Consider the following 24,838-nt stretch of genomic DNA (forward strand, 5'->3'; position numbering starts at 1 on the left):
AGTATATTGATGGATTTTCATATAGTGTACCATTCCTGCCTTCCCTTCATGATGAAGCCTACTTGATCATTATGGATGATGTTTTTGACGTGTTCTTGGATTTGGTTTGCAAGCATTTGATTGAGTAATTTTGCATCAATATTCATAAGGGAAATTAATCTGAAATTCTCTTTCTTTGTTGAGTCTTTGTGTGGTTTACATATCAGGGTGATTGTGGCATCATAGAATAGGTTGCCAATATTCTTTCTGTTTCTATTTTGTGGAATAGTTTGAAGAGTATTGCTATTCACTTTTCTTTGAAAGTCTGGTAGAACTCTGTGCGGAACAATTTGGTCCTGAGCTGCTTCCCAACCCACCCCCAGGTTGGGAGATTTTAATGACTGCTTCTATTTATAGTACTATTTACATTGTTTACCTGATCTTTATTTAACTTTGGTAAGTGGTATCTGTCAAGAAAATTATCCATTTTGTTTAGATTTTCCAATTTTGTGGAGTACAGGCTTTTGAAGTAGGGCCTGATGGTTCTTTGGTTTTCCTCAGGTCTGTAGTTATGTCTCCCTTTTCATTTCTGATTCTGTTGATTTGGATACTGTCTCTCTGCCTCTGAGTTAGTTTTGATAAGCGTTTATCTCTTTTTTCAATTTTCCCAAAGAACCAGGTCTTGGTTTCATTGATTCTTTGTGTTCTCTTTGTTTCTAATTTATCGATTTCAGTCCTGAATTTGATTACTTCCTGCAATCTACCCCTCTTGGGCATGTTTGCTCTTTTTTGTTCTCGAATTTTCAGGTGTGCTTTTAAGTTGCTAGTATGGGAGGTCTCCAGTTTCCTTATGAAGGCAGCAATTCTGTGAAAAGACAGCTAATGTAATACTGAGGAGTGGACTCTTCTTTTTGTGATAGAATTTTCTTAAGCTCTCTGGATCTGGAGCATCTCTGTCTCTCCAGAGTCACTGTAGAGAGGTCCCCATCTAAACAGGAAGAAGGAGGCAACCTAGAGCGATGGCTCTGCAGGTAATTGCTTGCTGCCTGCATCTGAGGCCCTAAGATCAGAACTCATAGCTCCCACATAGGAAGATTGTCCAGTAGGATGCAGCTGTGGCTTCAGCATGTGGAGAGGATAAGGGGACTAGATGGTCCCAAAGCTTTGCTACTCAACCTGTCAGGTTATAATAGTGAGATCCAGATAATAAGAGAAAGAAGTGATTAAGGAAGACATCTTAATGTCAACCACTGGCTTACACATGCATTCACTAGAGTGAGTACACACACACAGAATTACACATGCACTCACAAGAGCAAGTAAACTTGCACACACATGCACACACACACACACTTACACATGCACTCACAAGAGCGAATACACCTGCACACACACAGTTCCACACTTACACATGCACTCACAAGAGCAAATATACCTGCATGCACATATACACATATGCATATACACACATGTGTAAACTTGAGCAAGATAAAGCAGGCTGAAGAAAGAGGATGAGAAAGCTTAAGACCCAAGACCCCGAAAGTTCCTGCTGGACCCTCATAGATCACAGTGAAAAGACTTTTAAGAGACACCTGCCCAGTTGGAATTGGAGAGGAAAGAATGTTTCTCTCTCAGAGAACATGTGCAATGTTGATTTATCAAGTTGTCCTGAAATAGTTGTGGGGAGACAATATCTGAATAGATTTGTCTTCTCTGGAAGTGGAGGCGTGCCTCAGGATAGAGCTCTGAGGGAAATTCTAGTTACATCCCTTCACTTAATAGTTGAGTCCCCTGCACAGTTAACCTTTCCAACCTATGTTTCCTCGTGTGTAAAACACTGGGTGCTGATTCATGGTATTGGAGTGGCTATATGGGAGGAGGTTGAGAAGAGGTTAGAGCAGCTGTGGTGCTCTCTAAGCGCTCTGCAGATGTGTTCTATGACCCAATACTGAGCTAGGTTAGGGTGATGCTAGTGAAGAGAAGGACGCTAGAGGTTTCCAAATCTTAAAAGCCACAAAACTCATTAGGAGCCACCAGCCACACAGGTTCACTTGTAGCCGCCATTCATAAAACTTTTACATTATGTTTGATTCCTGAGAAGTTAAATATTCATGGATAGACAGACAAATGTAAAAATACCATAGAACCAGTCAGCAATATGGAAAAAAAAGTTAGTGAAGAGTCCGTGTTGGCCTGTACAGGTGAGATTGAAGGAATAATCAGATGTTTCAGTGTCCTGAAATAGCAATGCTGAGAAGTCTCCTCTCTTACTGGGACATGCTACTGGAGGTGGAGAGGGATGGATGGGGGAGCGCTTGTTATTCCTAGAACTCTGCCAGAATGGCAGCTAACTGGGCTTGTAGGTAGAATGGGGTGGGTGACATGGTCACTGCCAGATTTGCTACACAGAGAAAGGAGGAAGCAAGTCAAATCTACCAGCCTATTTCCTTAGCTTTCAATGACAGAAATGTATTAGTGTACAAAGTGTGGTGAGCACAGTAGGTCTCTCTCTCACACACACACAGTAGGTCTGGCCCATCTAGCTCATACTCTCCTTCCACTATGGAGCTGAGCCAACACTGCTGATAATAAATTACTGACTCTAAAACTTAACTACACATTGGAATCACCTAGGTAGATTTAAGAACGGCTGGTGACTACATTCCTCCCCTAGAGAATCTTAATTTAATTGGTCTGGAGACCCCCAAGTAGCTGCAAGATATAGCAAAGCCTGAGAATTAGTGCCCTATATTGAAATCAGCTCGGAATCGCCAGCCTCATTAAGTGAGCACATGCATATCATACAGGTTTTCATTAAGCCAAGAGGAGATAGAGCTGAGACAAGCTAGAATTGTGCTGTCCATCGTTACTATTTAAATCTAATATAATTACATTCAGGTAAAAATTTTAAATTACTTCTTTTGTTCCACTGGCTGCGTTTCAAAATTTAAAAGATGCATATGGCTAGTTTCTGCCATTTGAACCAGACAGAACATTATGGAAAATTCTATGAATCAACTCTAAGAAATCAGCAGATGCTCAAGGCAATAAGGCTTGGGATAGAAATCAGGAAGGCTGAGCCTCACACACTGGACATTCAGAGGGAGAGAAGTGAACTGTGGAGAACAGAGGCACTGGGCACCAGAAGACATATTGGACAGCTCGTGCATGTGCCAGACCATTGGATGATTTGATGTTCCGATTGCGTAGAGCCTGTAGCCTACAAATCTGGTAGTGAAGGGAGTGGAAACCCAAGGCAACTGGCACTAAGTCAGGTGGCACTCATCTCATTGACTTCAGAACCACACTTCCAGGCAAGGTGCTGCACTTCTACTGGCTGCTTTAAACAACATCAAAGCCCCAGACGGTGTCCATCATGACAGCAGCATCCATCTCTGTGGTCAATGTCAGGTTGATTCCAGGACCTCCAACCAGAACATCTCTGGCACCATAGGCTCATATATTGAAATGATCAAGTGCACAGCAGAGGACTCGATGAACTGCTAGTTGGGGGAGAGGGGAGAGGAGTCCCTTGATACCCTGTTCAGTCTGCTCCAGAGGGCTGGAAGGATTTATGTCATGGTGGCTGAAGAATGCCAGTCTGGGCAGGAAGCTCTCTGCAAGGCACCAGGCTGAATGTTTCTAGTAAGAAGGGTGCATTCATTTTCCAGGGTTGCTTTAAGTAAGTGACATGAGGTGGGTGGCTTAAAGGACACATGAATTCTTGCAGGTACTGGGCAAGAGTTGAGGTCCTGAGACAGAACACTGTTCATTCAGCTAGCCCAGCCATCTGTTTTATTATAGAAGCTTTATGTAGCTTAATATGCCCTCTTGGAAGTTAATATGGTTTGAAAAATTGCCTGCAATAAACCCTTTCTTTCTTGCACATAAGCGTATCCGTTCTTCATTCAGAGAAAATTAGTTTCTCTCTATCCACCCTAAATAAATATGGGGAGAAAGTACTTAAAGAATATCAGTCTGAGGGAGTATCTAGTTTGGAGCCTGCCCTGAGGATATAGTGAAATCCTTTGGTCGATGATGTCATTATTTACCAATGCCTGTTAGAAACAAGGGTTTCTAACCCCAGTGCACTCTGGCTGGCTTCAGTGATTGGTTCCTATGGTCACCACCTTCACATTCTCACCAACAAAAAAATTTAAATTTACACTTACTTATTTTTTGTTCATTTATTTAAGAGCACACTTGTCACAGTCTGTGTGCTGAGGCCAAAGGATAACCAGCAAGAGTCGGTTCTCTCCTTTTACCATGTTGGATCTAGGGTTAGAATTCAAGTCCTGAGGCTTGAGAGCCTTTATGGAGAAAAACTTTAAGTTTGTAAGACCAGAGGTTAACATAGAGGGTAAACACATGAGCTCCAGAGCTCAACTACCTGGGTTCAAATCCACCCTTGTTACTTGCAAGCTGTGTATAAATGGGAAAGTTATGGATGGCTTCTCTCTTCATGCCACCATAGCCTAGTTATGTTTGCTTTTCAAAGGACGGATATGAATAAACATGAAATAAGGGCCAGGTGATGCAGTCAGTCCACATGCTGAGTTTAAGAGCCTACACTGCATCCGACCTTGCACATATGACATGAAATTGTTTCAGCTGGAAAAGGGTACAAAGCTTGCTGGCATGATTGCTGCAAAAGCCAAAGTTAACAGATGGCTGCAGATGTGGCTCAAGGCAACTGCAGACTAGCCTAGTGATCAGAGTTCTAGTCCCCAGATCCACGTAATGGGAGGTGAGGACTGACTCCTACAAGGTGTCCTCTGACCTCTGCACATGTACACATACACACACACATATACACGCACACCACCACCACCATTACAACTTATTTAAATGGATAAAAGCATGTCCTGAAATTTCTAAAGCAATATGAATATGTCAATCATGATGACCAGGGAAGATAGGGGCTGAATTACTATTGATGTCCTTGCAAAGTGGGTGATAGAGAGCAAGGAAGTTTAAACCACACTTTAATAAGAAGAGCCTCAACTTACAGAGAGCAGTTTATTTCACAAGGACTGGCAAGCATGATTGCCTAGGGCACACAGAAGACGTTGGTGTGCTCCTGCCATACCAGCCCTTGGGAAGCACAGGACTGCCTGGATTGCTGGGCCCTACCCTCTACCCAGAAAATCAGTGTGAGGGATTGGATTAAATGGAGTGGGACCATTCCCCTGCTGGAGCCGGCATTTGCAGTTAGTAAGGATCTTTAGATATGCTTACCTTGAATGCGACACCCCTTATTAAGAATCATGAGCAACTCAAGGCTACTGCTCTGGGAACCCTGTCTTGAGTCTCCAGAAGAGATGATGCATCTCTCATAATGACTGGGGATGCATAATGCTTAAAACCACCTTTTCCTACGCATTTAGCATTGTGAGCACTCACTCCCCTCACCACCTTCTCTCTGTGTCGAAAACCTGATGCTCTTGTGGTTCCAAGTGGCTGCTGTTTGTCCTTGGAGATCAAATATTTTCATAAAGTAAATCTGTATTATTTCATTTCTTCCCATTTCTCTCATTTCCTGGGGATGGGGTCACATGCTTGGATAGCCTATTTGAGATATGTAGCTTAATGCCAACATGATTCATAGCTCTATGTGTGAATTACACTTGAGAATTAAAATGTGATCCATTTGTGTCAACTGAAGTGTCTAATACAAAAACAAAGACCAATTTCCATTCACTGTCTCTTTTCACTTGAGCCTGACCAAGACACTGAATGTATTCTCTCTTCTCTGAAGATGTCAAATCTACCTATAACCAAGTTCTAAGATACCACAGAAGTATATGTAAACCTCTCATTTTGTGGCTCATTATTTCACCCATTCAGACCAGATGTTAAAATACAATGAGTCTCTCAGGGACAAATGGAGCCATTCCATGAGAGAGAAGAGCCTGGAAGGACATGTCAGGCCTGTGGTGTAGATGCCCCATCTCAGTGTGGAGGTCTCTGACCATCGAGGAATGCAGGAAAGTCACCAGCTGTTACAGCATCTTTTTCCAAATGTAGAATAGTAGAAACTGCCCTTGATACATTGGGGACGAAGCAGAAAGCCCACTGACGAAAGGCAAAGGATTATCTTCATGTCACCTAAACTGGTGATCCACAAACTTGTAAACTCTGATTTCCACCATTATGCAAAACTATACAGACTCAGGAATTATGCCAGTACATTCTTGTACTGCCATAGTCAATGATAGAATCAGCCCTGTTCCCAAAATGGATGTGTGTGTGTGTGTGTGTGTGTGTACTGACATGTATGTATGTATATGTATATGTATATGTATATGTATATGTATTATGTGTATGAGTGTAAAATTTTGCTAAAATAGGAATGGAGTCTTCATAAGGTGCCAGAATAGTCAAAGAATGACCAACTTGTAAAATCCTAAGCATAGTGGACTGGAGATGGCTTTCTGCTGCGTATGATATGACAAAAGCTTATGTTCCTTTCTGCTGCGTATGACATGACAGAAGCGATATGCTCCTTTTCCTTGAAACCTGGATTGTTCACCCACCTGTGCATGATGAGTGATGTCCCTCACTTATAGCATGGGAAGGCAAGTGGCGAGGACCAGGGTCAAGTCAATGCACCTTAGTGTTGGAGCGAGCATGAGACTCTCTTTGTGGAGCAGTGTGGTCATGGATGACAGTGTAGAGGACTTCTTCCCTCTGGGAGATTATTATTTCCTCTTACCTATGTGAGAGTAAAGGAAGTGGTATTATAATTTGTGCTAAGACCCAGCACTTTTGAAACAGTCGGCAGACCACATCTCTACTTGAAAGCCAACATAGTGCAGGAACAACAGGCTCCAGTTGATTTGTGGAGCATGAAAGAATTGGCTTCTCCCATTGGATGGTGCTACAAGAACTGGGAGACATTATTTTTTCCAGGCTTCCAAGAATATAAATGGCTTTGTGTGTTTTCACTTGTGACAAACACAAAGGGAAAGAACCTTAAATGGTCCAGATCTAGACAGGAAACAGATAGCAGAACCAGAGTGTCCAGTCCTGGAGACTGAGCCTTTGGAGAACTAAACTCTCCCAGGATAAGGGCACGGAGCAAGCACTGGACAGTAGGACATCGGGGGAGCTTCAGCAGAATGCATTACTACCCTTCATCTGAAGGGACAAGACATGGGACCAAAAGGCCATATATGACAGTGTGTGCCTATAATCCCAGCGCACATGGAGAAACTGAAGCAGGAAGACTGTGGTAGATTCTAGGCCTGCCTGGATACATAGTTAACTCCCAGACAGCCTGGACTACAAAGAAAGACTTTGTCTGAAAAAATGAAAAATGGGACCTGAAGAAATGATTCAGTGGAGGGTCTGAGTTTAGTTCCCATTGCCTACAGCAGAGAAATCATAATTACTCCAGCTCCAGGGGACACATGCTGCCTTCTAGACTCTGCCAGCCACCACTCCCATGTAAACATACACATGTGCACAAAGATACACTTGTACACATAATTAAAGTAATAATTTAAAAAAAAAATCTTTAAAACAATCCAAACAGTAACAAAGCATGTGATAGGGAGGGGACAGAGAAGAATGAGGGTTCATATCACCAAGGCTTAGCACATGCTTTCTGGGTAGAGGGGAAGAGTCTTTGGCAGCATCTGTATGTGTAGAGGCAGCTTGAATCTCTCTGTTCTCAGACTCCCTCATCTCATGTCCAGTCCTCCCTCTGGTCCTCCCCTCCCAAACGAGAGCCCAGGAAATTCAATGTGTAGATTCAGCCTCCTCGTGGAACAGTACAGCATGTTTCAGCCCTGGACCTGGGAGAAGGGGACAAACAGAGGCAGAAAGAATTATAGCTCATGGCATGTTGGAACAGTGTGTCTATTCTTCTAATTGACATTTTGTAGATGAGAAAACTGAAGGTCTCCAATTGTGGTGAACCAGTGAATGTCTACCTAATGAAGAACATACTTGAGAACAAAGGCAGCTGACCTCTGCTCTAATGGCCCTCCTCTCTGTTGTCCTGGGAATCACGAGTTGGAAACCCCCATTAGAGTAGACTTGGCTAAAAGGAGACAGCTAGCCTACCATTTCCTATGGCTGTGCCCAGCAGACATCACTAATTGATCACAGATGTCTTTCCTACTGAGTCCAGATATTCCTTCAGACTCTCCTGCACTAATGATGATCTCATCTTGTTCTGTTACCTAATCCATATAACATGATTAAAAACTCCAAATAAAGAACCTCCGACTGTTTGTGATGTCTGGTAAAATTGTCTGCACCAAAGCTTAGCTCATTCTCTGAAGTGGCTTGTAGAGTTTCAGTTTGCTAGCCCTAGTGACTCTTGGGAGGGTATTTATAGATTAATTTGCTTGAAGGTTAGTACTAAAAGTCCTAATCCCCGTGGGTTTCCTTTTTCTCCTTTCAGGTGGACAGGACAGAGGTGATTCGTACCTGCATAAACCCAGTGTACTCAAAGCTGTTTACAGTGGACTTTTATTTTGAAGAGGTCCAACGTCTCCGGTTTGAAGTTCATGACATCAGCAGCAACCACAATGGACTGAAGGAAGCTGACTTCCTTGGCGGCATGGAGTGCACACTTGGCCAGGTAGACAGATGTCTTTTGTCTCCTCCACTTCAGGCCTTCCTCCCCTCTTCTGATCCTTGCTCTCTTTTCCTTAAGTGGTCATTTTCTTTAAACTACAGCATCTTCCAACATTTCCTAGGTACTGTTATATCAGTTATATGCACAAGAGATCATGCAAGTATATGCAGTTGGTTCTTTTGTAGAGTTAATAAACTCTCTTCCTGAATGTCCTCATTGTGTCGGTCATGTATGCAACAAATGCAGATCCAGCACTTACTACATCGCTATTCCTGGGTCTGTTAGAGCCACACCACCCTGTCCCATGACAAACTTGCCATCTCCTAAATGATCTGGAAGATTCCCACACATAGACTCTTCCTCATTCAAATTTATGCAAAATCTCCGGAGACAAAAGTTAAAATGGCCCAAGATTAAATAAATACTGTAATTTAACCCCTAATGGGAATGTGACATGGATTAAGTTCCTTTGATAAGAGGAAAAAAAGATCCAGAGTGTGTAAGTGACCTACCAGTGGTTCTCAACCTGTGGATCTTGACCCCCACAAGTATTGAATATCTGATATTTACATTATAATACATAACAGTAGCAAAACTACAGTTATGAAGTAGAAATAAGAAAATTTTATGGTTGGGGGTCATCACAGCATGAGGAGCTGTATGAAAGGGTCTTAGCATTAGGAAGGGTAAGACCCACTGGTGCCAACAGCTCACCCTTGTAAGTAGCAGAGTCAGTGCTGGCCACAGCCCATCCTTTTACTTCCACTGGCCTTTCCTGTCTATCCCCTCTCAATCCCCTTTTGCTGTACCCAGAGTGCAGTGGAGCATTTGTAAGAAATAAGTCAATGGTTTAGACTCAGTTCAACCTCAAAATGCTGAGAGCTGATTTTTTATTGGTCTGAGAGGTTAGTGTCCTCAAACCCTGGGGCTAGGGACCCGAGAGGACACAAGAATGAGCCAGTTGTGCAGAGTCTGAGAATCTGGTCTTTATGGTTTTGGTTGGTGAGAAGGGAAAGAGAGGTCTGGCATCTCCAAGCCCAGAAGCCGCTTGTCTGGATCAAGGGTTCCTTCTGAAACTCCAGAGTGAAATATAATTCAGGTTTTCTGGTTTTGTAACATCAGAGCCCAGTGTATATGAATATTCAGTTGGTGAATGCTTTCAAGAATTCTATGGTAGCCAGTTTCTTGAAGCCTTGGGCCTGTTTAATGTCTCTGGTTTGGGGGTACAGGTTTCCTTTAGAAGAGAGGGATCAAAGTACAAAACCTGTTCTGAGCCTCCAAAATAATTGAGCTGTGTGGAAAATGAAAGTGCGATCCATGTGCTCAAGCGCATCACTGTGTGTCAGGTTCTGGGTCCCTACCCTAGTGTGTGGGCCTTCAGGAAATGGACCAAACTTTGTGGGAAACCAAAAATAAAAAAAAAATGTGGTTCAGGGAAGGCAGAAGAAGGAGGGGAACTCTCCAGGAAGAAAGCTGTGTGAACAAGTCTAAAGGTCAGGTGAGTGTGCCAGGGGTGTGGCTTAGGAGAGCCTGGTGTCAGTGAGCCAGGCCAGATGCCTACTTCCTGTAAACCACTAAAGATTGAACTTCAAAGCTCTTTGCAGCCCAGGCCTCCTACTAAGGATATGGGGTACATTGTTATTTGTAGATTTGCAAGGTTTGTCACAAAGAGGGACTCCAAATTATAGAAGCCTAATGTTCCAGCAAACCTTCATTCCCTTCCTGCCTCAGGAAGAGAAAACTCTGTGAGGAAAAATCAGCCTAGAAGGCAAGCCTCTGTGTTCCCATGTGGGTGCTTGCCCTCCTGCATGCCACTTGCTGGAAGACATTTCTCCCAGTCGAAAAGAGAGGTGACTTAGAATGCCCCTGTTAGCCTTTTCCATGAAATACAGTGCTCGCCTTCACAGGAACACACTATATTCCCTTAAAGAAAGCCAAAGGCCAGATGCAGAAATTCTCCCAAGGAGAAGCAGAGAGAGAAATAGAGGACAATTAATAGAATCAGCCTGAAGACTTCTTAAAAGACTTAATGATAGAGAATTTTAGAATTTTGCTGAGACAGCCACCTTTTAGGTACAAATGAAATGAACGACTTATGGATTTTGTGTGTAACTTTGTTTAAGGTTTTAAAAACAAGTGGTCAGCTGTAAAAATTATATGTATGGGAACCTTTAGATGAACTCAGTGGGTTGAATTTATGTGCAGTAACACACACACACATACATACACACACACACACATGCATACATGCACTGGTATGTGTATGTGTGTGTGTTAATATAATAACTGAAGAAGAATTCATGAATTTGAGAGTGAGTAAGGAGATAGCAGAAGAGTTAGTTGAAGGAGGGGTAGAAATGATACAAAACAATGTTTAAAAAAAAGATGCTTAAAAAATGATATCATTATATACTTCAGTGAGCCTTGGCAAGATTCTACCTCAGACTCTGGGCTTCTTTTATATAGATATAAGTTGTATTTATCACAGGAAATAAATGTAGATCTATGTAGAAGTCACAGGATAAATGTCTTTCTCATTCAATTTTTTAAAAATAATTTTGCCTGTGAAACAACCCTGAACTTTACTTTAGTTCCTTACAAGGTTCATATTTCCAAACACCAGCAGGTCTGCGACCCTGGTTTGCACTAGCTATGGCACTAGAGGTCAACAATATAAAAGCAATTGAAGACAGCATCCCTGCCTTCAAGCTGGTCAAATCTAGTTTAGTTGTAGATGGGGAAGCAAAGGGCTGAGTAGGAAAATTACAACTATTACGAGGAATTACAGAATGTAAGGCTGGTCACTGGGAGGCGTTAGGTGTGTGTGTGTGGATGGTGGTAGTCTGGGGTAAGGCTTGCCAAGGACAGTGGCATTTACACTGAAATAAGGAGAAGAAATCACATTCCCCACTGATGGCAGGGCAACATACAGGCCTCTAGATTCAAGAATGAGCTGGCCATATGGTAAAGAGCCTGTTTCCTTGATTTTGTCAAGACACGAGCTCTGAAATCAGAGGCAAAAAGAGTCGAGGAGACACCAGAATAGACTGAAGAAGCAACTCCATGGAAGAAAAGCAGCCCTCAAGGATGTATAGTCAAGCCAGCCACCATAGTGCATAATTGGAGCTGAGTTCTATTAGGAACATTCTGGAAGCCAGTGCATAGAAACGTCAGAGTATGTGCCCTAGGGATGAGGAAATTGGCTTTTTCACACTCAGGCTGAATCTGTTCTGAGCAGTCATTGGTGCAGGGCTGCTCCAAGGCTGGGGACGTCAAACTCCCAGCATTCCTAGCTGGCTGCCTGGGTAGCAAAGGAGGCTTTAAGATTGGTGGAAGCTTAGGCAAAGAAGTGTTCAGTGGCTGATGGTCAGAAGTTAGTAACTTGGAGTCACTTCGTGGACCTGGCGATAGAAACAGAGGCTTATATGTGTGTTCTTCAGTTCTTATTATGACTTGCCATGCCTTGATCATCTGGGGATCATTATTTTTGCCATGGGGCCCTGTAGAGAAAACTCCATCTCTAACTCAGGAGGGAATCCTGACTAAGCTCGGCTGCACTTCTCACCCCTCCACCTGCTAGAGTTGTGGCTTAGGGCTATGCCTGTGGCCAGCACTAACTAGTAAAACATGAGGGTGTTATTTGAAAGCTCCTAGCCTAGAGACACAAAGACTGTTTTCTTTTGCCTGGGATTCCTGGGAGATTGTGGTAGTCTTGCAGTGTGGCTTAGAGTATGTGTAGCCCTCAGGGCGCCTCAAGCTAAAAATCACTATGGAGGCATAGGGTTGACATGCAGCCCCTCCACCCCCCAAGCCAACTCCAGGTGACATGCTGGCCTCTGTTGATGACAATCACCTCATTATTGGTCATGAGATTAGTAGATTTGGCTTTCCTGACACATATGTATTCAGCATCACTTGGCTTCAGGCAATCAAAGCATCCTTTGATGATGATGATGATTATGGTGGTGGTGGTGGTGGTGGTGGTGGTGATGATGATGGTGGTGATGATGATAAGGAGGAGCTCCTTACCACCAGCCACTGAACTTCATTGTCTGATTCTAGGGTGGTTGGTTTAGGGGAGGCAATGTAACATTCATGCATTTACTTAGTCATTCAGTAAGCATTTACCAGGTTCCCTGGACATGACAAATACTATGCTTGGTGCTAGAGATACAAAGACAAAGCAGACAGAGACTCTGTCCCTGAGAAGCTCTGTAATTACCTAGGTGACACCAACCTGTAGATAAATGACCAAAGTACCCATGGTTAAATGCTACAATCGAAATGTGTTCCAGGAGTTGTAGTACAAAGACTTGTCTGTCCAGAGGAAATCAAAGAAGAACTCACAGGAAAGAGGACTCTGAACCTGAAACATGAACTCAAGAGCAGTTCACCAGCACAGGAAACAAAGGGACTGTCCAAACCAAATGAGCAGAGCACACAAAGATACGGTCACATGGGGCATTGGGGTGATGGCAGAGAGACCTGAAGAGACTGGGTAAGCAGTCGGATGAGGATGGGAAGAGGATGCAGATGCAACACCTGCGAGGAAGAGTTGGGCCATGCAGCAGCCTTCAATGCTTAGACTTGATGCACTGAGTCCTTGGTAGCCAGGGGAAAGACGAGATTGGATGCAAGTGTTAGAAAGAGCACGTCAGCATGCTCATGAAGGATGCATGGGAACAGAGGGATGTGGAGGCAAGGATAGCACTTAGGAGACCTTTGCTTCCCCTCAAACTATCTGCTCTCTCAAATATGAGCAAGCAAAAAAGAAAAACCACTACCATGTTCCCTCTTGACATCTGTGGTGGTAAAAGGAAGTGTTTTTGTCATGGGTAGCTAAGGCAGGCAAAGAATGGCTAGATGTCAGCTGGGAGAATGACACAGCCGGTGTCCCAGGTGGCTCCGTAAGGCTTGAGTATAACCGCTGTGCGCTGTACTGTTTAATGGCTCCTCAATGGCCTCAAGCATTCTCTCTCAGTGCTCCCAGGTTCTCTGTCCAAAGACAAACTCTTCCCACTATCAAAGCCCCATTTCTTCATCTACCAATAGAGAGAATCGTAGCGCTGAGCCTTGGAGATATTGTGAGGGTTGGTCTGGAGGGATAGCTCAGTTCATGCAAGCATAACAGGAAAGCCTAAGTGGGATCCTCTCAGAACCATTGGAGGAGGGGAACCTGAGTGCAGGACATGAACTTGTAATTTTAGCACTGGGAAATGGAGGCCCAGGAGCCAACCAGTCTAGCCCAGCTGGTGAGCTTCAGGCCAGCAGGAGACCCTTTCTCATAAAACAAAGTGGACAGCTGCCTGAGAAAATGGCATTCAAAGTTGTCCTCTGGCCTCCATATCCATATGCATGTGCACATGTGGAACTCTCGGGTACACATGTCTATATATACACCTACACACACAAATATCCACCTATGAACATACATGCTCACATATGATTACCCACACAATCAGTGAGTCAGTACATAAAAAATGCTGAGCTGAGACCCTGATATAAAGAAAGCACTTGGAGTGTTGTTGAAGATGTCTGAGTGCCGTTATTCATGTGGTGAGGATCTAGGGAAAGATGGGAAGGTTCAGTCTCAGCAAGGGAAAGGAAGAGTTATAAAGAACGAGTTCCCATGTCCTGGGCAGCCACCAATACTGAAAGTATAATTTCAGTTTGTTAGTGATCTCATTTCATCCAGGGATTCAAGGCACACATTGGCTCATGTGAATGCATGCCGTAGCATCAGTTCTTTTAGGATAATTTATGTGTGTGGTGGGGGGAGGATGGTTTTAAAACAGAATGTTGAAGCCCGAAAAGTTGGCACACTCCTTTAATTTCAGCACTAACTAGAGCGATAGAGACAGACGACTCTCTCTGAGTTTGAGACCAGCCTGGTTTAAAAGAGTGAGTTCTGCAATAGCCAGGGATACACAGAAAAATCCTGACTGGAAAAATCAAAACCTAAACCAAACCAAACCAAACCAAGCCAAACCAAACCAAACCAAACCAAACCAAACCAAACCAAACCAAACCAAACCAAATAAACAAAAAATAAGACAAAAAAGCAAACAAAACAAACAAATAAAAACAGAATGTTGCAATAATCTGGGTAGTTATTTCAACCCTTAACCCTTATCTTACTAGAGCTAAAGCCTACAGGAAAGAAAGGAAGTGAATTCACCAGAACTACACAGGAAATCACATGTGCAGCCTGTTCCCTACCCCATTCCCCAACCCACTAGGCTTCCACAGGTGCTTGGAGGGATTTCAGAGTTTGAGATGTGCCTACTCTGCCGTGAACAGCCGGACTTTTGCTTTACAGAAAGAAAAGCTGCAGCCCTCAGCAGGCTAGGAACTGGCAGACTGTGCAGTTGGGTTCAAGCACAGCAAGTGACTTCACGGAGCCAAAAAAAAAAAAGTGCCCAATGAGGCCATGGAAGGTTCATGTCCTCAGAGAGGCAGAGCTGTACATTCTCAGCAGATGGGAGAGGGGGGCGAATCACAAGGACACAGAGTGATCAGAAAGCTGTGCTTTCCTTCTGGGTGAACTCGGAGAGCATCCTACCCCAAACTAGACGCACAGCTAAGCCATCTTGTGCTACACCCTACCAAGGGTTCACCAGAAAAGACAGGATCCCTCACCACCTACAAGAGTGAGCTGCCCCTTGCCCTGGCAATTTCATGTCCCTTCTTCTTCTGTTGCTTATTCACTCATTCACCATTCCTATATGTCCACCTCTCTTCACACACCAAAGGCAATGGTCCTAAGGAACAAATATGACTTCCTCAAGCTGCTGGGCTAGGGAGTTACTGTCCCTTACCACCTCAGGACCCAGCCTTGAGAGACACTGGCCACTCCTGTTACTGACATTAAACAGTTGAGAGAAATGAAACCAAGAGGACAGGAACATTGTCGAAAGCCACACCAACCTTTATGGTTCTTTCCGTTTATTCCAGTAGCTAGTTCATCACTAACTAGTATACATTTGAAATCAGTATTCATGCAAAGCGAAGTTGGAGTTGACTTTGGTAGTGTTTGGTGGAGCCTTTTCTCTTTCAGTTAAATTTGTTTTATGGTTTATACAGAAGGAATATAGATGACCTGTAAACATTTTTTTTTTGCACAAACATGACATTAGTTATCCTCCCTCAGAAAGGACATTTGCTTTAAGAATATTATATAGGGACTGGAGAGATGACTCAGCAAGTAGGAACACTTGCTACTCTCGTAGAGCGCCTGAGTTTATTTCCCAGTACCCATGTTGGGCAGCTCACAACCTCTTGTAACTCCATTTTCAGGGGATCCAAGATCCTGTTCAGTATACACATAATTAAAAACAAAATAAATCTTAAAATCAAAAGACCTCAGCATGGCTCTCTGAAAAATGTTTGAGTGACTGCCAATCTCTTAAAGGCAGAATCGTACAAAGTCAGCACCCAGGGGCATCCCCACCTGGCCAGGATTCCTTCTGTGTTCAGTCATATTGAACATATGCATTGCCTAAGTTCTTAGAGGCATTTTCTCTTTTCTATGGGTCAGCAGCATTTACATTAAATCCCCCTTCTTCATTGCCATGTGGCTGCCCCTCAGTGTATTTTATTCTCCAGAATAAAATTTGTATCTGTCTGTTAAAACTGAGAACTCTGTCTGTGAGCCATCTAGGGGTTCTGGTCTTGGCGGCATAGGGTTCTTTGGCTCCTGTTTGTAACAGAAGGATAGCACACTATGTGCCACATGCATGCCTGGTGCCTATGGAGGCCTAAAAAGGGCATCAGTTCCCCTGGAACTGGAGTTACAAATGGTTGTGAAACACCATGTGGGTGCTAGGAATCAAACCTCAGTACTGTGCTGGAATATCCAGTGCTTGTGATCACTGGCACATCTCTCCAGACCCTGATCCAAAAACCTATAAAAATGTAGATTGATTGGCCTATCCTAGAGTGTCTGATCCCAAGGATCTCATGGGAGACCCATGGTCAGAATTTCCAGGTTCCCTACTGACACCCCTTCTGCTGCACCAGAGACTACACTCTGAGAAGCCTGTATCTGCTAGTGAGTCAGACTCTATCAATAGCTTTCGTGATAAAATAAACCAATGATGTAAGAAATTATCTAGAGAAATTAAGGACCCAGAAGCAAGAGCTTATCATGAAGTTAACATTTGTACAACAGAGTCTGTACATGGCTCATGGGTTATATTCTTGATGTGCATGCATGAGTGTGTGTGTGTGTGTGTGTGTGTGTGTGTGTGTGTGTGTGCATTCAGGTGAATGTTGTAGGGGAGCAGTGCTTGTGTATGTATGTGCTTATAGAGATCAGAGAACAATCTCAGATATCATTCCTAGGGCACCATATACCTTGCTTTTTGAGATAACATTTCTTACCTGTCTGGAACTCATCAAGTAGGCCCAGCTGACTGGCCAATGAGTGAACCCCAAGGATCCACCCTTGTTTCCTTTTCCTGGTGATGGGATTACAAATACACACTGGCTTTTTTTTTTCCTTTCCCACCCCTCCTCTTCTTCTATTTGTCATGCGTGTATATATGTCTTTGCATGTGTGGGGGTGCATATGTGTGTAGAGGGGCATGAGCACCTTCATCTGTCTACATGCAGAGGCTCAGAGATTGCTGTTAGAAGGCATCCTTAGTTGTTCTTCCATGCTACACACTGAGTCAGGCTCTATCAATCAAATACGGAACTCACCCACATGGCTAGTTCCCCTAGCCAGCTTGCTCATGAAATCCCCTGTCTCTGCCTTCTGAAACTGTAATTACAGGGTGTGGTCCCACATTCTGCCTTGACACTAGGGTGTAGGAATGCCACTTGGGCAGGTGAAATGGGAGGCCTTAGACTGCATTTCCCCTACACTGACATCGGGTGCTGGGTTTATGGGAAGGGCCAATGCACCACTCAGGATAGGATAACATAGCCTTGGGTGGTGGCCTCAGCTTGAGTGAGAAATGACATAGGCTGAGGCAGAAGTTGGGGTTCCCTGACTCCCAGGTGTCCAGTCACTGCTGGAAACAACAGGGAGTTGGGAATGGAGGGGGACCACAGGCCTGTGAGGAGACTAGGACCAGGGGTTTCCAAACTCCCGAATATCCAGATGCAGCTGGAAGTCAGGGGGAGTTGGGAATGGAGTAGGCCCGTGGGCTAAGAGCCTGGGGCTGGGGGAAGGGGAACACCAGCTTGCTCAGTGGTAGAGAGTCCAGAAATACAGAAGAACCTTCTGCAGTTCAGTAGACAAAGGCTTTCACCATTCTCCCCATGGCTGGTCTTGATGAGAGAGACAGTCCTTGGTTTCAAACTGTTTATTGACTGTTCATCATGGGAAATGAGTGCATGCCACTTCCTCAGGGTGGACCAGAGACTAAATACCTTTTGGAAGAAGAAATGTCTGGAAAGGGAAGCTTATTAACTAAGCCCTCAGGGCCCATTTAGATACCTCATTAGCATGGAGAACGTTGTTGTGATCTACATGACCATTTGTCAGCTCCCTATGTGGAGAGTGTGGTTATATGTTCCAGGCCAAGGATCTGGTAGGGAGCAGAGAAACTCCTACTGTCCTCAGATGGGTGCCGTGCCGGGGTTTCTGAACCCACTCAACTTTACCAAGTTTCCTGGCATGATCCACTGCCCCACAACAGTATCATGCCCACCCTGTGTTCACTTGGGTTTCATATGGTCTAAACTCTGGTCCACATGCTTGCATGGCAAGCTCTTTAACCACGAGCCATCTCCTCAGCTTGATGGAGATCTTGGCTGCCACTGCTTATTTCTGCTATCCATTATGTATAGTCAAATAGACCTATTATCCAGACAATGGGTTTTCTTCCTGACAGAGATAGATGTCCAGATGATATCAGCTCAATGGCCCTTGAAAAGACCGATAGATCTTAAGTTGTCACAATCTATGGGAATTTGATCTAGGGTCAAAGTGTCTCCATTTGTGGACGCCAAAAGTAGCATCCGAACTCACTGTCACGCCTAGAGCAAGATTCTAAGTCATTTTGTTCAATAATATCTACTTCTTTTGTGCATTAAAAATGATGTCTGGGGAAGTTAAATTTACATATTATGGCAAGCAACTCATTTCCCCTTTGTTTCTCAGAGGCAAAGCTTTCCCTAATTTTGCAGAGACACTGCAGTGGCACCTGAATAAGTGAGTGGTGTCATAGGTAAGCATCATTCCTTCAGTTCCCCTGGACCAGCTGTGGAAGCCTGGCAAACAGTACTGCTCTCTAGTGTTGATGCTCTGCTCACAGATGGGATTCGGGGTACTTGTGGGGATTCAAGCCCCAACCTCTCCAGAGATAATAAAATCCTTTCTTTCCTTTTTTTCTTTGCTAGCTCTTTCAAGCTAGTAACCTTAAATTCAGACTCTAGGAAAGTCCCCGCTTCCTCTGGAAGTCTTCCCTTAGAGCTTTGCACCTCCTTTAGAGGGTCTGCAATTGGAGTCATGCCCTGTACATCAGGTGGCTGCCACCCAGGCCCTATCTGGCTTTTGCCACGCTGTTTAAGCTCTCTGGGACATGTGGGTCATGGACTTCATCTCTCTCTTTTCTGGAAGGTTAGGGTCAGCTCCTTTCTGAGTTCCTCCCCATCCAGAGTCAGTGGCTGTCAATCATTTTTTGCCTTTCACCTCAGAAACAAAGCATTTTTTTTCTGTACTCATTCATTTAAAAAGTGGTCTCCCAAGTCCCCGCCACACAGCCCACATGCACCCCTACAGCACATCTGTGACTCAGAGGTTCCATGTTGCTAAGTCCTAGATGCCATTGAATAACAGATGGCATTGCTCTACCCTGGCACCCCGCTTCCCTAGTGAAAGCAATCCTGTGCCCATTCCATTTCAAAGATACTATTAAAAAGATATATGCAGTGGCAATTTAAATGGGATTATGTTTATGGGCCCTGTTTCACATCTATTCAGCTATTTAATACCTGTCTTAGCCTTATTTAATGCAGAGAAGGAGGCTAAGACAGCTGGAATTGAAAGACAGTTTGCAAGGACTCCCACCTCAGTGCTGAAAAACAGCTCCAGGTATTTGTCCTGGCCTTAACCCTTTAAGCCAGGCTGGTACAAAGCACTCAGCACCCAGACTAGCTTACCCAGGCAAGGAACCACTTAGTGCCTACACCTGAGACCACCTCAGCTTCTGCTTTTTCATTCCTAACCAGCTTTCCTTAGACTCTCTAGTCCACATAGCTCAGAACTGGCTATCCATGCACCCTGGCCCTGTCTCTGAGATGTAGCACACATGTCCCACCACCTGCCACTCACCTTTCCTCTGTATGTGCTGTCTTGATGCCCTTCTCAGATGTCAGCATCCCGAGTCCCAGGTAAGAATACACTGCCCTTGTCCCAGTGTGGAGCCGGAAGCCACTGTATCACCATGAACAGCCTTGTCAATAGGCCAGATCACTGGTTTGCTAAACCTCAGTAACCAAAGCTCTTTAATAAATAATGTTTCCCCTCAAACCATTCTTATAAAAAAAAGTTTTCTGCACTATGAATTTTAACCTTATAAAGTTTGCTTCAATTATGTTAAAACGTGAATATTCCTGACTTCTTCAAGTTATGAATGAAATTTAGGTAGTGTTGATAATGCGCCTTTCAGAATACCTAACAAGTCATAAGAATATTAAACAGTGTCTCATATTTTCTTTCAGAAAGAGAGGAAAAATATGGTGGTGGTCAGTAAGCTTCCAGTTTGTTCAAAGGACAAAGGCTAAGGAGGATATATATCTAGGTGCTAATGATGATTGCTTCTAGGTTGTGAGACTATAGCTAGTGTGTAATGTCCCAGCTGTGTTTCTCTATACTTCTTACAATGAATATATAGTGTCATTATGATAAAAAAAAAAGTACAACAAAGGATCTCAGGAGTTCACGAGTTGTGTGTGCCACACAACATAAGGGCTGGAGTTTGGGTCCCAGGCATTTACCTAAAATCCAGGTTAATTGGTGACTCTCTATAATCTCAGCACTAGGGACAAAACTCCGAAGCTCGGTGGCCAGGCAGACCAGACTAACAGTGAGCTCCAGGTTCAGAGAGGCCCTGTCTCAGAACAACAACAGTGGAAAGCAAACCAGGATTGGAAACCACCACAGTGGTCAAATAGAACTGTCATTATTTATTTACAGAAGAACCTGAAGTCCCTGGTTGGCTCCAGGGTACAGTTCATGCCTTACTTATTGTTTTCTTGCCCTGAGAGACACCACGACCAAGGTAACTTAGAAAAGGAAGCGTTTAATTGAAGACTTGATTATGGTTTTAAAAGATTAGTCGGTAACCATCTTGGTGGAAAGCAGACAGGCATGGTGCTGAAACAGTACACGAGAGCTTTACATCATGATACACAGGTTTCAGGAAGAGAGAGAAACAGAGGCAGAGAGAGGCAGAGACACACAAGACATACACAGAGAGACAGAGGGAGAGACAGGGAGAGAGAGAGACAGGCAGGCAGATGATAGACAGACACAGACATGTACCTGTATACACACACACAGAGAAATAGAGAGACAGAGACAGAAACAGAGAGAGAGAGAGAGAGAGAGAGAGAGAGAGAGAGAGACTGAGAGACAGAGATACACCAAGACATACAGAGAGAGACAGAGAGACAGATGGAGAGATGGGGAGAGAGAGAGGACAAGAAGACAGATGATAGACAGACACAAACATGCACCTGTACACACACACACACAACCATATACCACACATATTCACGCAAAAAAAAAAAAAACCAAACAGTGAGTATTAGTAAAAACATCCTGAACATCCATAAATAAGCAAAAGAGGATGGAACATACATTATAAAGATTCTTAACCTCTCCACCTCCCACATATATAAATGTCCATGTAGATGCAAATACACATGCAAGAACTACAGAGAGAGAGAGAGAGAGAGACTCTTAAACCATTGATAAACGTTTACAATATATGCAGATTTTCAGCCCAGGATGTCAGTAGAAAAGTCTCTGGAGTGCTTTATTTGTAAGATTTTTGAGAAGTTGTCCTAAGATGCTTTTGAGAAAACCTTGGTCCCCAACACTCTGCCCATGGGAAGTAGAAATGACCTAGCTAATCTGATTCTGAGCTTTTGTAATATTACTTTTGGTTACCGAAGAGACCTAGGAAGGCCCAGGACACTAATAACAAATAGCTTAAGAAACCACCATTGCCTCTGCAAAGGGGTTGTGAGATTCTCCCAGAGCTGATTCAAGCTGAATTTGAGAAACATAATATTTGTATGTTGAATTAATCTAATAAAGTTTAGAGGAAGAAAAGTTACCTGCTCGGTTTACAAAGTCACTCCCAAGAGTCTTAGATTTAGATCCCAGGGCAAAATGAGGCCAGGTATGAATTAATTAGCCTTGCTTCACATGGAACGTGGGCCTCTGGGGCTTCTCTGTGCACCAGTACAGGTCATCCAAGGTGCACACTCCTGAGTCCCAGCTCCCAAAGGCCCAGAGTAAGCTGACTCCAGCCCTGTCTCCTACTTCCTTAGCATCTGCCCACACGGAGGCTCAGGGCAAGACTCTTGACCTCACTAGTCAGAGAAATGAAGGAGCAGAAATCCTGCCAACCCCTCTCCCCTCTGTTGAAATTCAAAGCAAGAATTCTGCTGTTACAATTAATTTGCTGACAGGGCCCTAGTGGAATCAGACATCTGAGAACTGAGGAGACAAAGCTCTCTTCCCGCTGAGGAGTGTGCCCTCTTCTGAACACTTCTGTGGAAAGGGACTGTACACTCTCATGCGAGAGACATAAAATGAGACTGTAGCCTGTGGTTCCATTTGCCTAGGCCATATTAACTTAAACACATCATGTTGTTTTAATTAATCACATTTTTCTTTCATTTTTAAAATGCCCCACTTTGAACAACATAATTTTGTGGCTACTTCGTAGTAATAAATCACTTTCATAGCTGACCATTTCATCTTAGGTCTGGCTGGCACTTATGACCTTGGTGCTCTTGATGGTATCATAGTTATCATTGCTACCACCACAGCTGCCACCACCACCATCATCGTCGTCGTCGTCATCACCATCATCACCATCAACACTATCACCACCATTAGTCATCATAAGCATCACATCGTCCCCACTACCACAACCATTACCATCACCATCAGTGCCGTCACCAACATCAATAATTACCTCTATCATCACCATCACTATCACCCCCGCACCATAACTACAACCCTATCTTAATCATTATTATCACCATCACTACCACCAGCAGCAGCAGCATAATGATCACTACCATTATTGCTACCTGTACAACCATCATCATCATCATCGTCATCAACAACAACAACAACAGCAACAGCAACATCAACAACTACAACAACACTCAGGCAAGAACAGAAGCCTGCAAACTGGCACAGCAAAAGCTTACATGAGACATCTGGATTCACGGAATTCCAAGATGCTCTTCTCATATTCCTAATCTATATTACATCTGCCCTGTTTCATATCCTTAATAAGAAAAATATTAAAACAGTTTTAAAAATCCCCAGGCTTTCCCACTGGCTTTCTCTAAGTGTTAGATAGAAGGAAAGGGGGGGGGGGAGGGGGAGGGGGAGGGGCAGGAGAAGGGAGAAAATAAAGACCAATTTCCATGAAACCTTATTCTATCATGAAGTATTGTGTCAAATGAGAGCACCATTATCTCTAATTGATAGATTAGAGACAAGAGTCAGCAACCTTGGAAGCTCAACTCCTTCACCCAAGATCACACTGGAGTGTAGCTCCAATTCAAAATTAAGATGAGTTGATTTCAACATGGACTCTGCATTCCATCACATCCCTCAAATCAAATGGAATGCGATTTCTACAACCCTTATAAATATTTTTAACGTTATTTACTATAATTTATGTGTATGGCATGTGTTCTGTCTGCAGGCATATGTGTGCACTCTGTGCACACCTATTAGATTCCCTGGAACTGCAGTTACAGGCAGTTATAAGTCTCCATGTGGGTGCTGGGAATCGAACCCCAGTCCACTGAGGAGCAACAAGTGTTTTTTGCTGCTGAGCCATTCTCTCCAGCTCAACCCTTTGTAAACTTAACCCAAAATGTGCTGTTCTTCCTGAATGCTGCCACTGTGAAAGTAGTCACGAATACCTAGCATGGGGCACTTTATTCCACAAGGAGGTAGATTAATCCAGGAGTATTTCTGATTAATATTCACAAATGGAGTGCCAGAGAGCTCTTTAAGCCAAGAAATGGCTTTTTTTTTTTTCCAGACACAGGAGTCAGAGGATTTAAGCAACTTGGAGTATGTTTGCCCTGTTCAGTCCTGGATATGTTTTGTCCATATATTTATTCATCTCTTATTGAATAATAAGTTTACTAAATGCTAACAGTAAACAAAGCTAGTGATCCACCCAGAAACTTTGCACCAACTTACACACATCCCTGCTTGGTGCATAAAGGTCCCCTCTACTACATCTTAAGTAATAGCTCCAACATCTCCTTTCTGAATGAGTCTCTCTTTGAAGCTTTTATCATCACATGAATGAGAAGACAGACCTTGACATGAATTAAATGTCAACTCCCCCACATAGACCCTTCCCCAGCCATAGATGAGCATGGAGAAGACAGAAGACTGAATGCCATCCCCCCACTCCACCATGGACCTGGAGGTTAGTTCCCCACTAGTGGGTTTGTCCAAGGGTTGGGGGTAAAGTACAGTATGATGACATTGCTAAGGGCTCAGCCTAGATGGCTGGCTCACTCTTATCCCTGCCTTCTTTCCCTTTCTTATAATCCATGTCTGTCCCTTCTTTTCCATTCAGTATTTATGCTTTGGAGATTTCCAGGCCAGGACACTTCCTCAAATATCCAACAATATAGGTAACAAGTCAAAGGATAACTCACAGACATCTCAGATTCAATATCCCCAATCCAAGCTCACTGTCTTCTATCACCCATCCTTCCTCTAGTGGAGTCCATGCAGTGAATGGTACCTCTATCCTCCCAGATGCCGGAGAAAGGAAACCTGGAAGCCTTCCATCACCCCAAACTCCCCACCCCACCTATCATCTGATCATGAGACCCTAATCAATCTTCAATTGATTGAGGTGTCTTCAATGCCTCACACACTCCCTTTCTACCTCCGGACCCCAGTCTAAGTCAATAAATAGAGGACTGTAATTATCTCTAAGTAGGGACTGACTGGATGGCATAGAAGGCAAGAAAGCATTTTCAAAACACCTGTTGTCTGGTTGTGGAATCTTGTAAATGCTCATTATGCAC

General features: G+C 43.7%; 1 protein-coding gene across 3 annotated transcripts in view; it reads left to right on the forward strand.

The window, feature by feature from the left end:
• The window catches only part of Cpne4 (copine 4), a 485,330-nt gene that overhangs the window by 308,273 nt on the left and 152,219 nt on the right, over positions 1-24,838 (forward strand). For all 3 annotated transcript variants that reach the window (XM_021171653.2, XM_021171654.3, XM_029482117.2), the window contains exon 3: positions 8,393-8,572. In XM_021171653.2, coding sequence (XP_021027312.1) covers positions 8,393-8,572 — 180 coding nt within the window. The remainder of the gene's footprint in view (positions 1-8,392; positions 8,573-24,838) is intronic.

This window comes from Mus caroli, unplaced genomic scaffold, assembly GCF_978045245.1.
Source record: "Mus caroli unplaced genomic scaffold, Mus_caroli_1 scaffold_11, whole genome shotgun sequence".
NCBI lineage: Eukaryota > Metazoa > Chordata > Mammalia > Rodentia > Muridae > Mus > Mus caroli.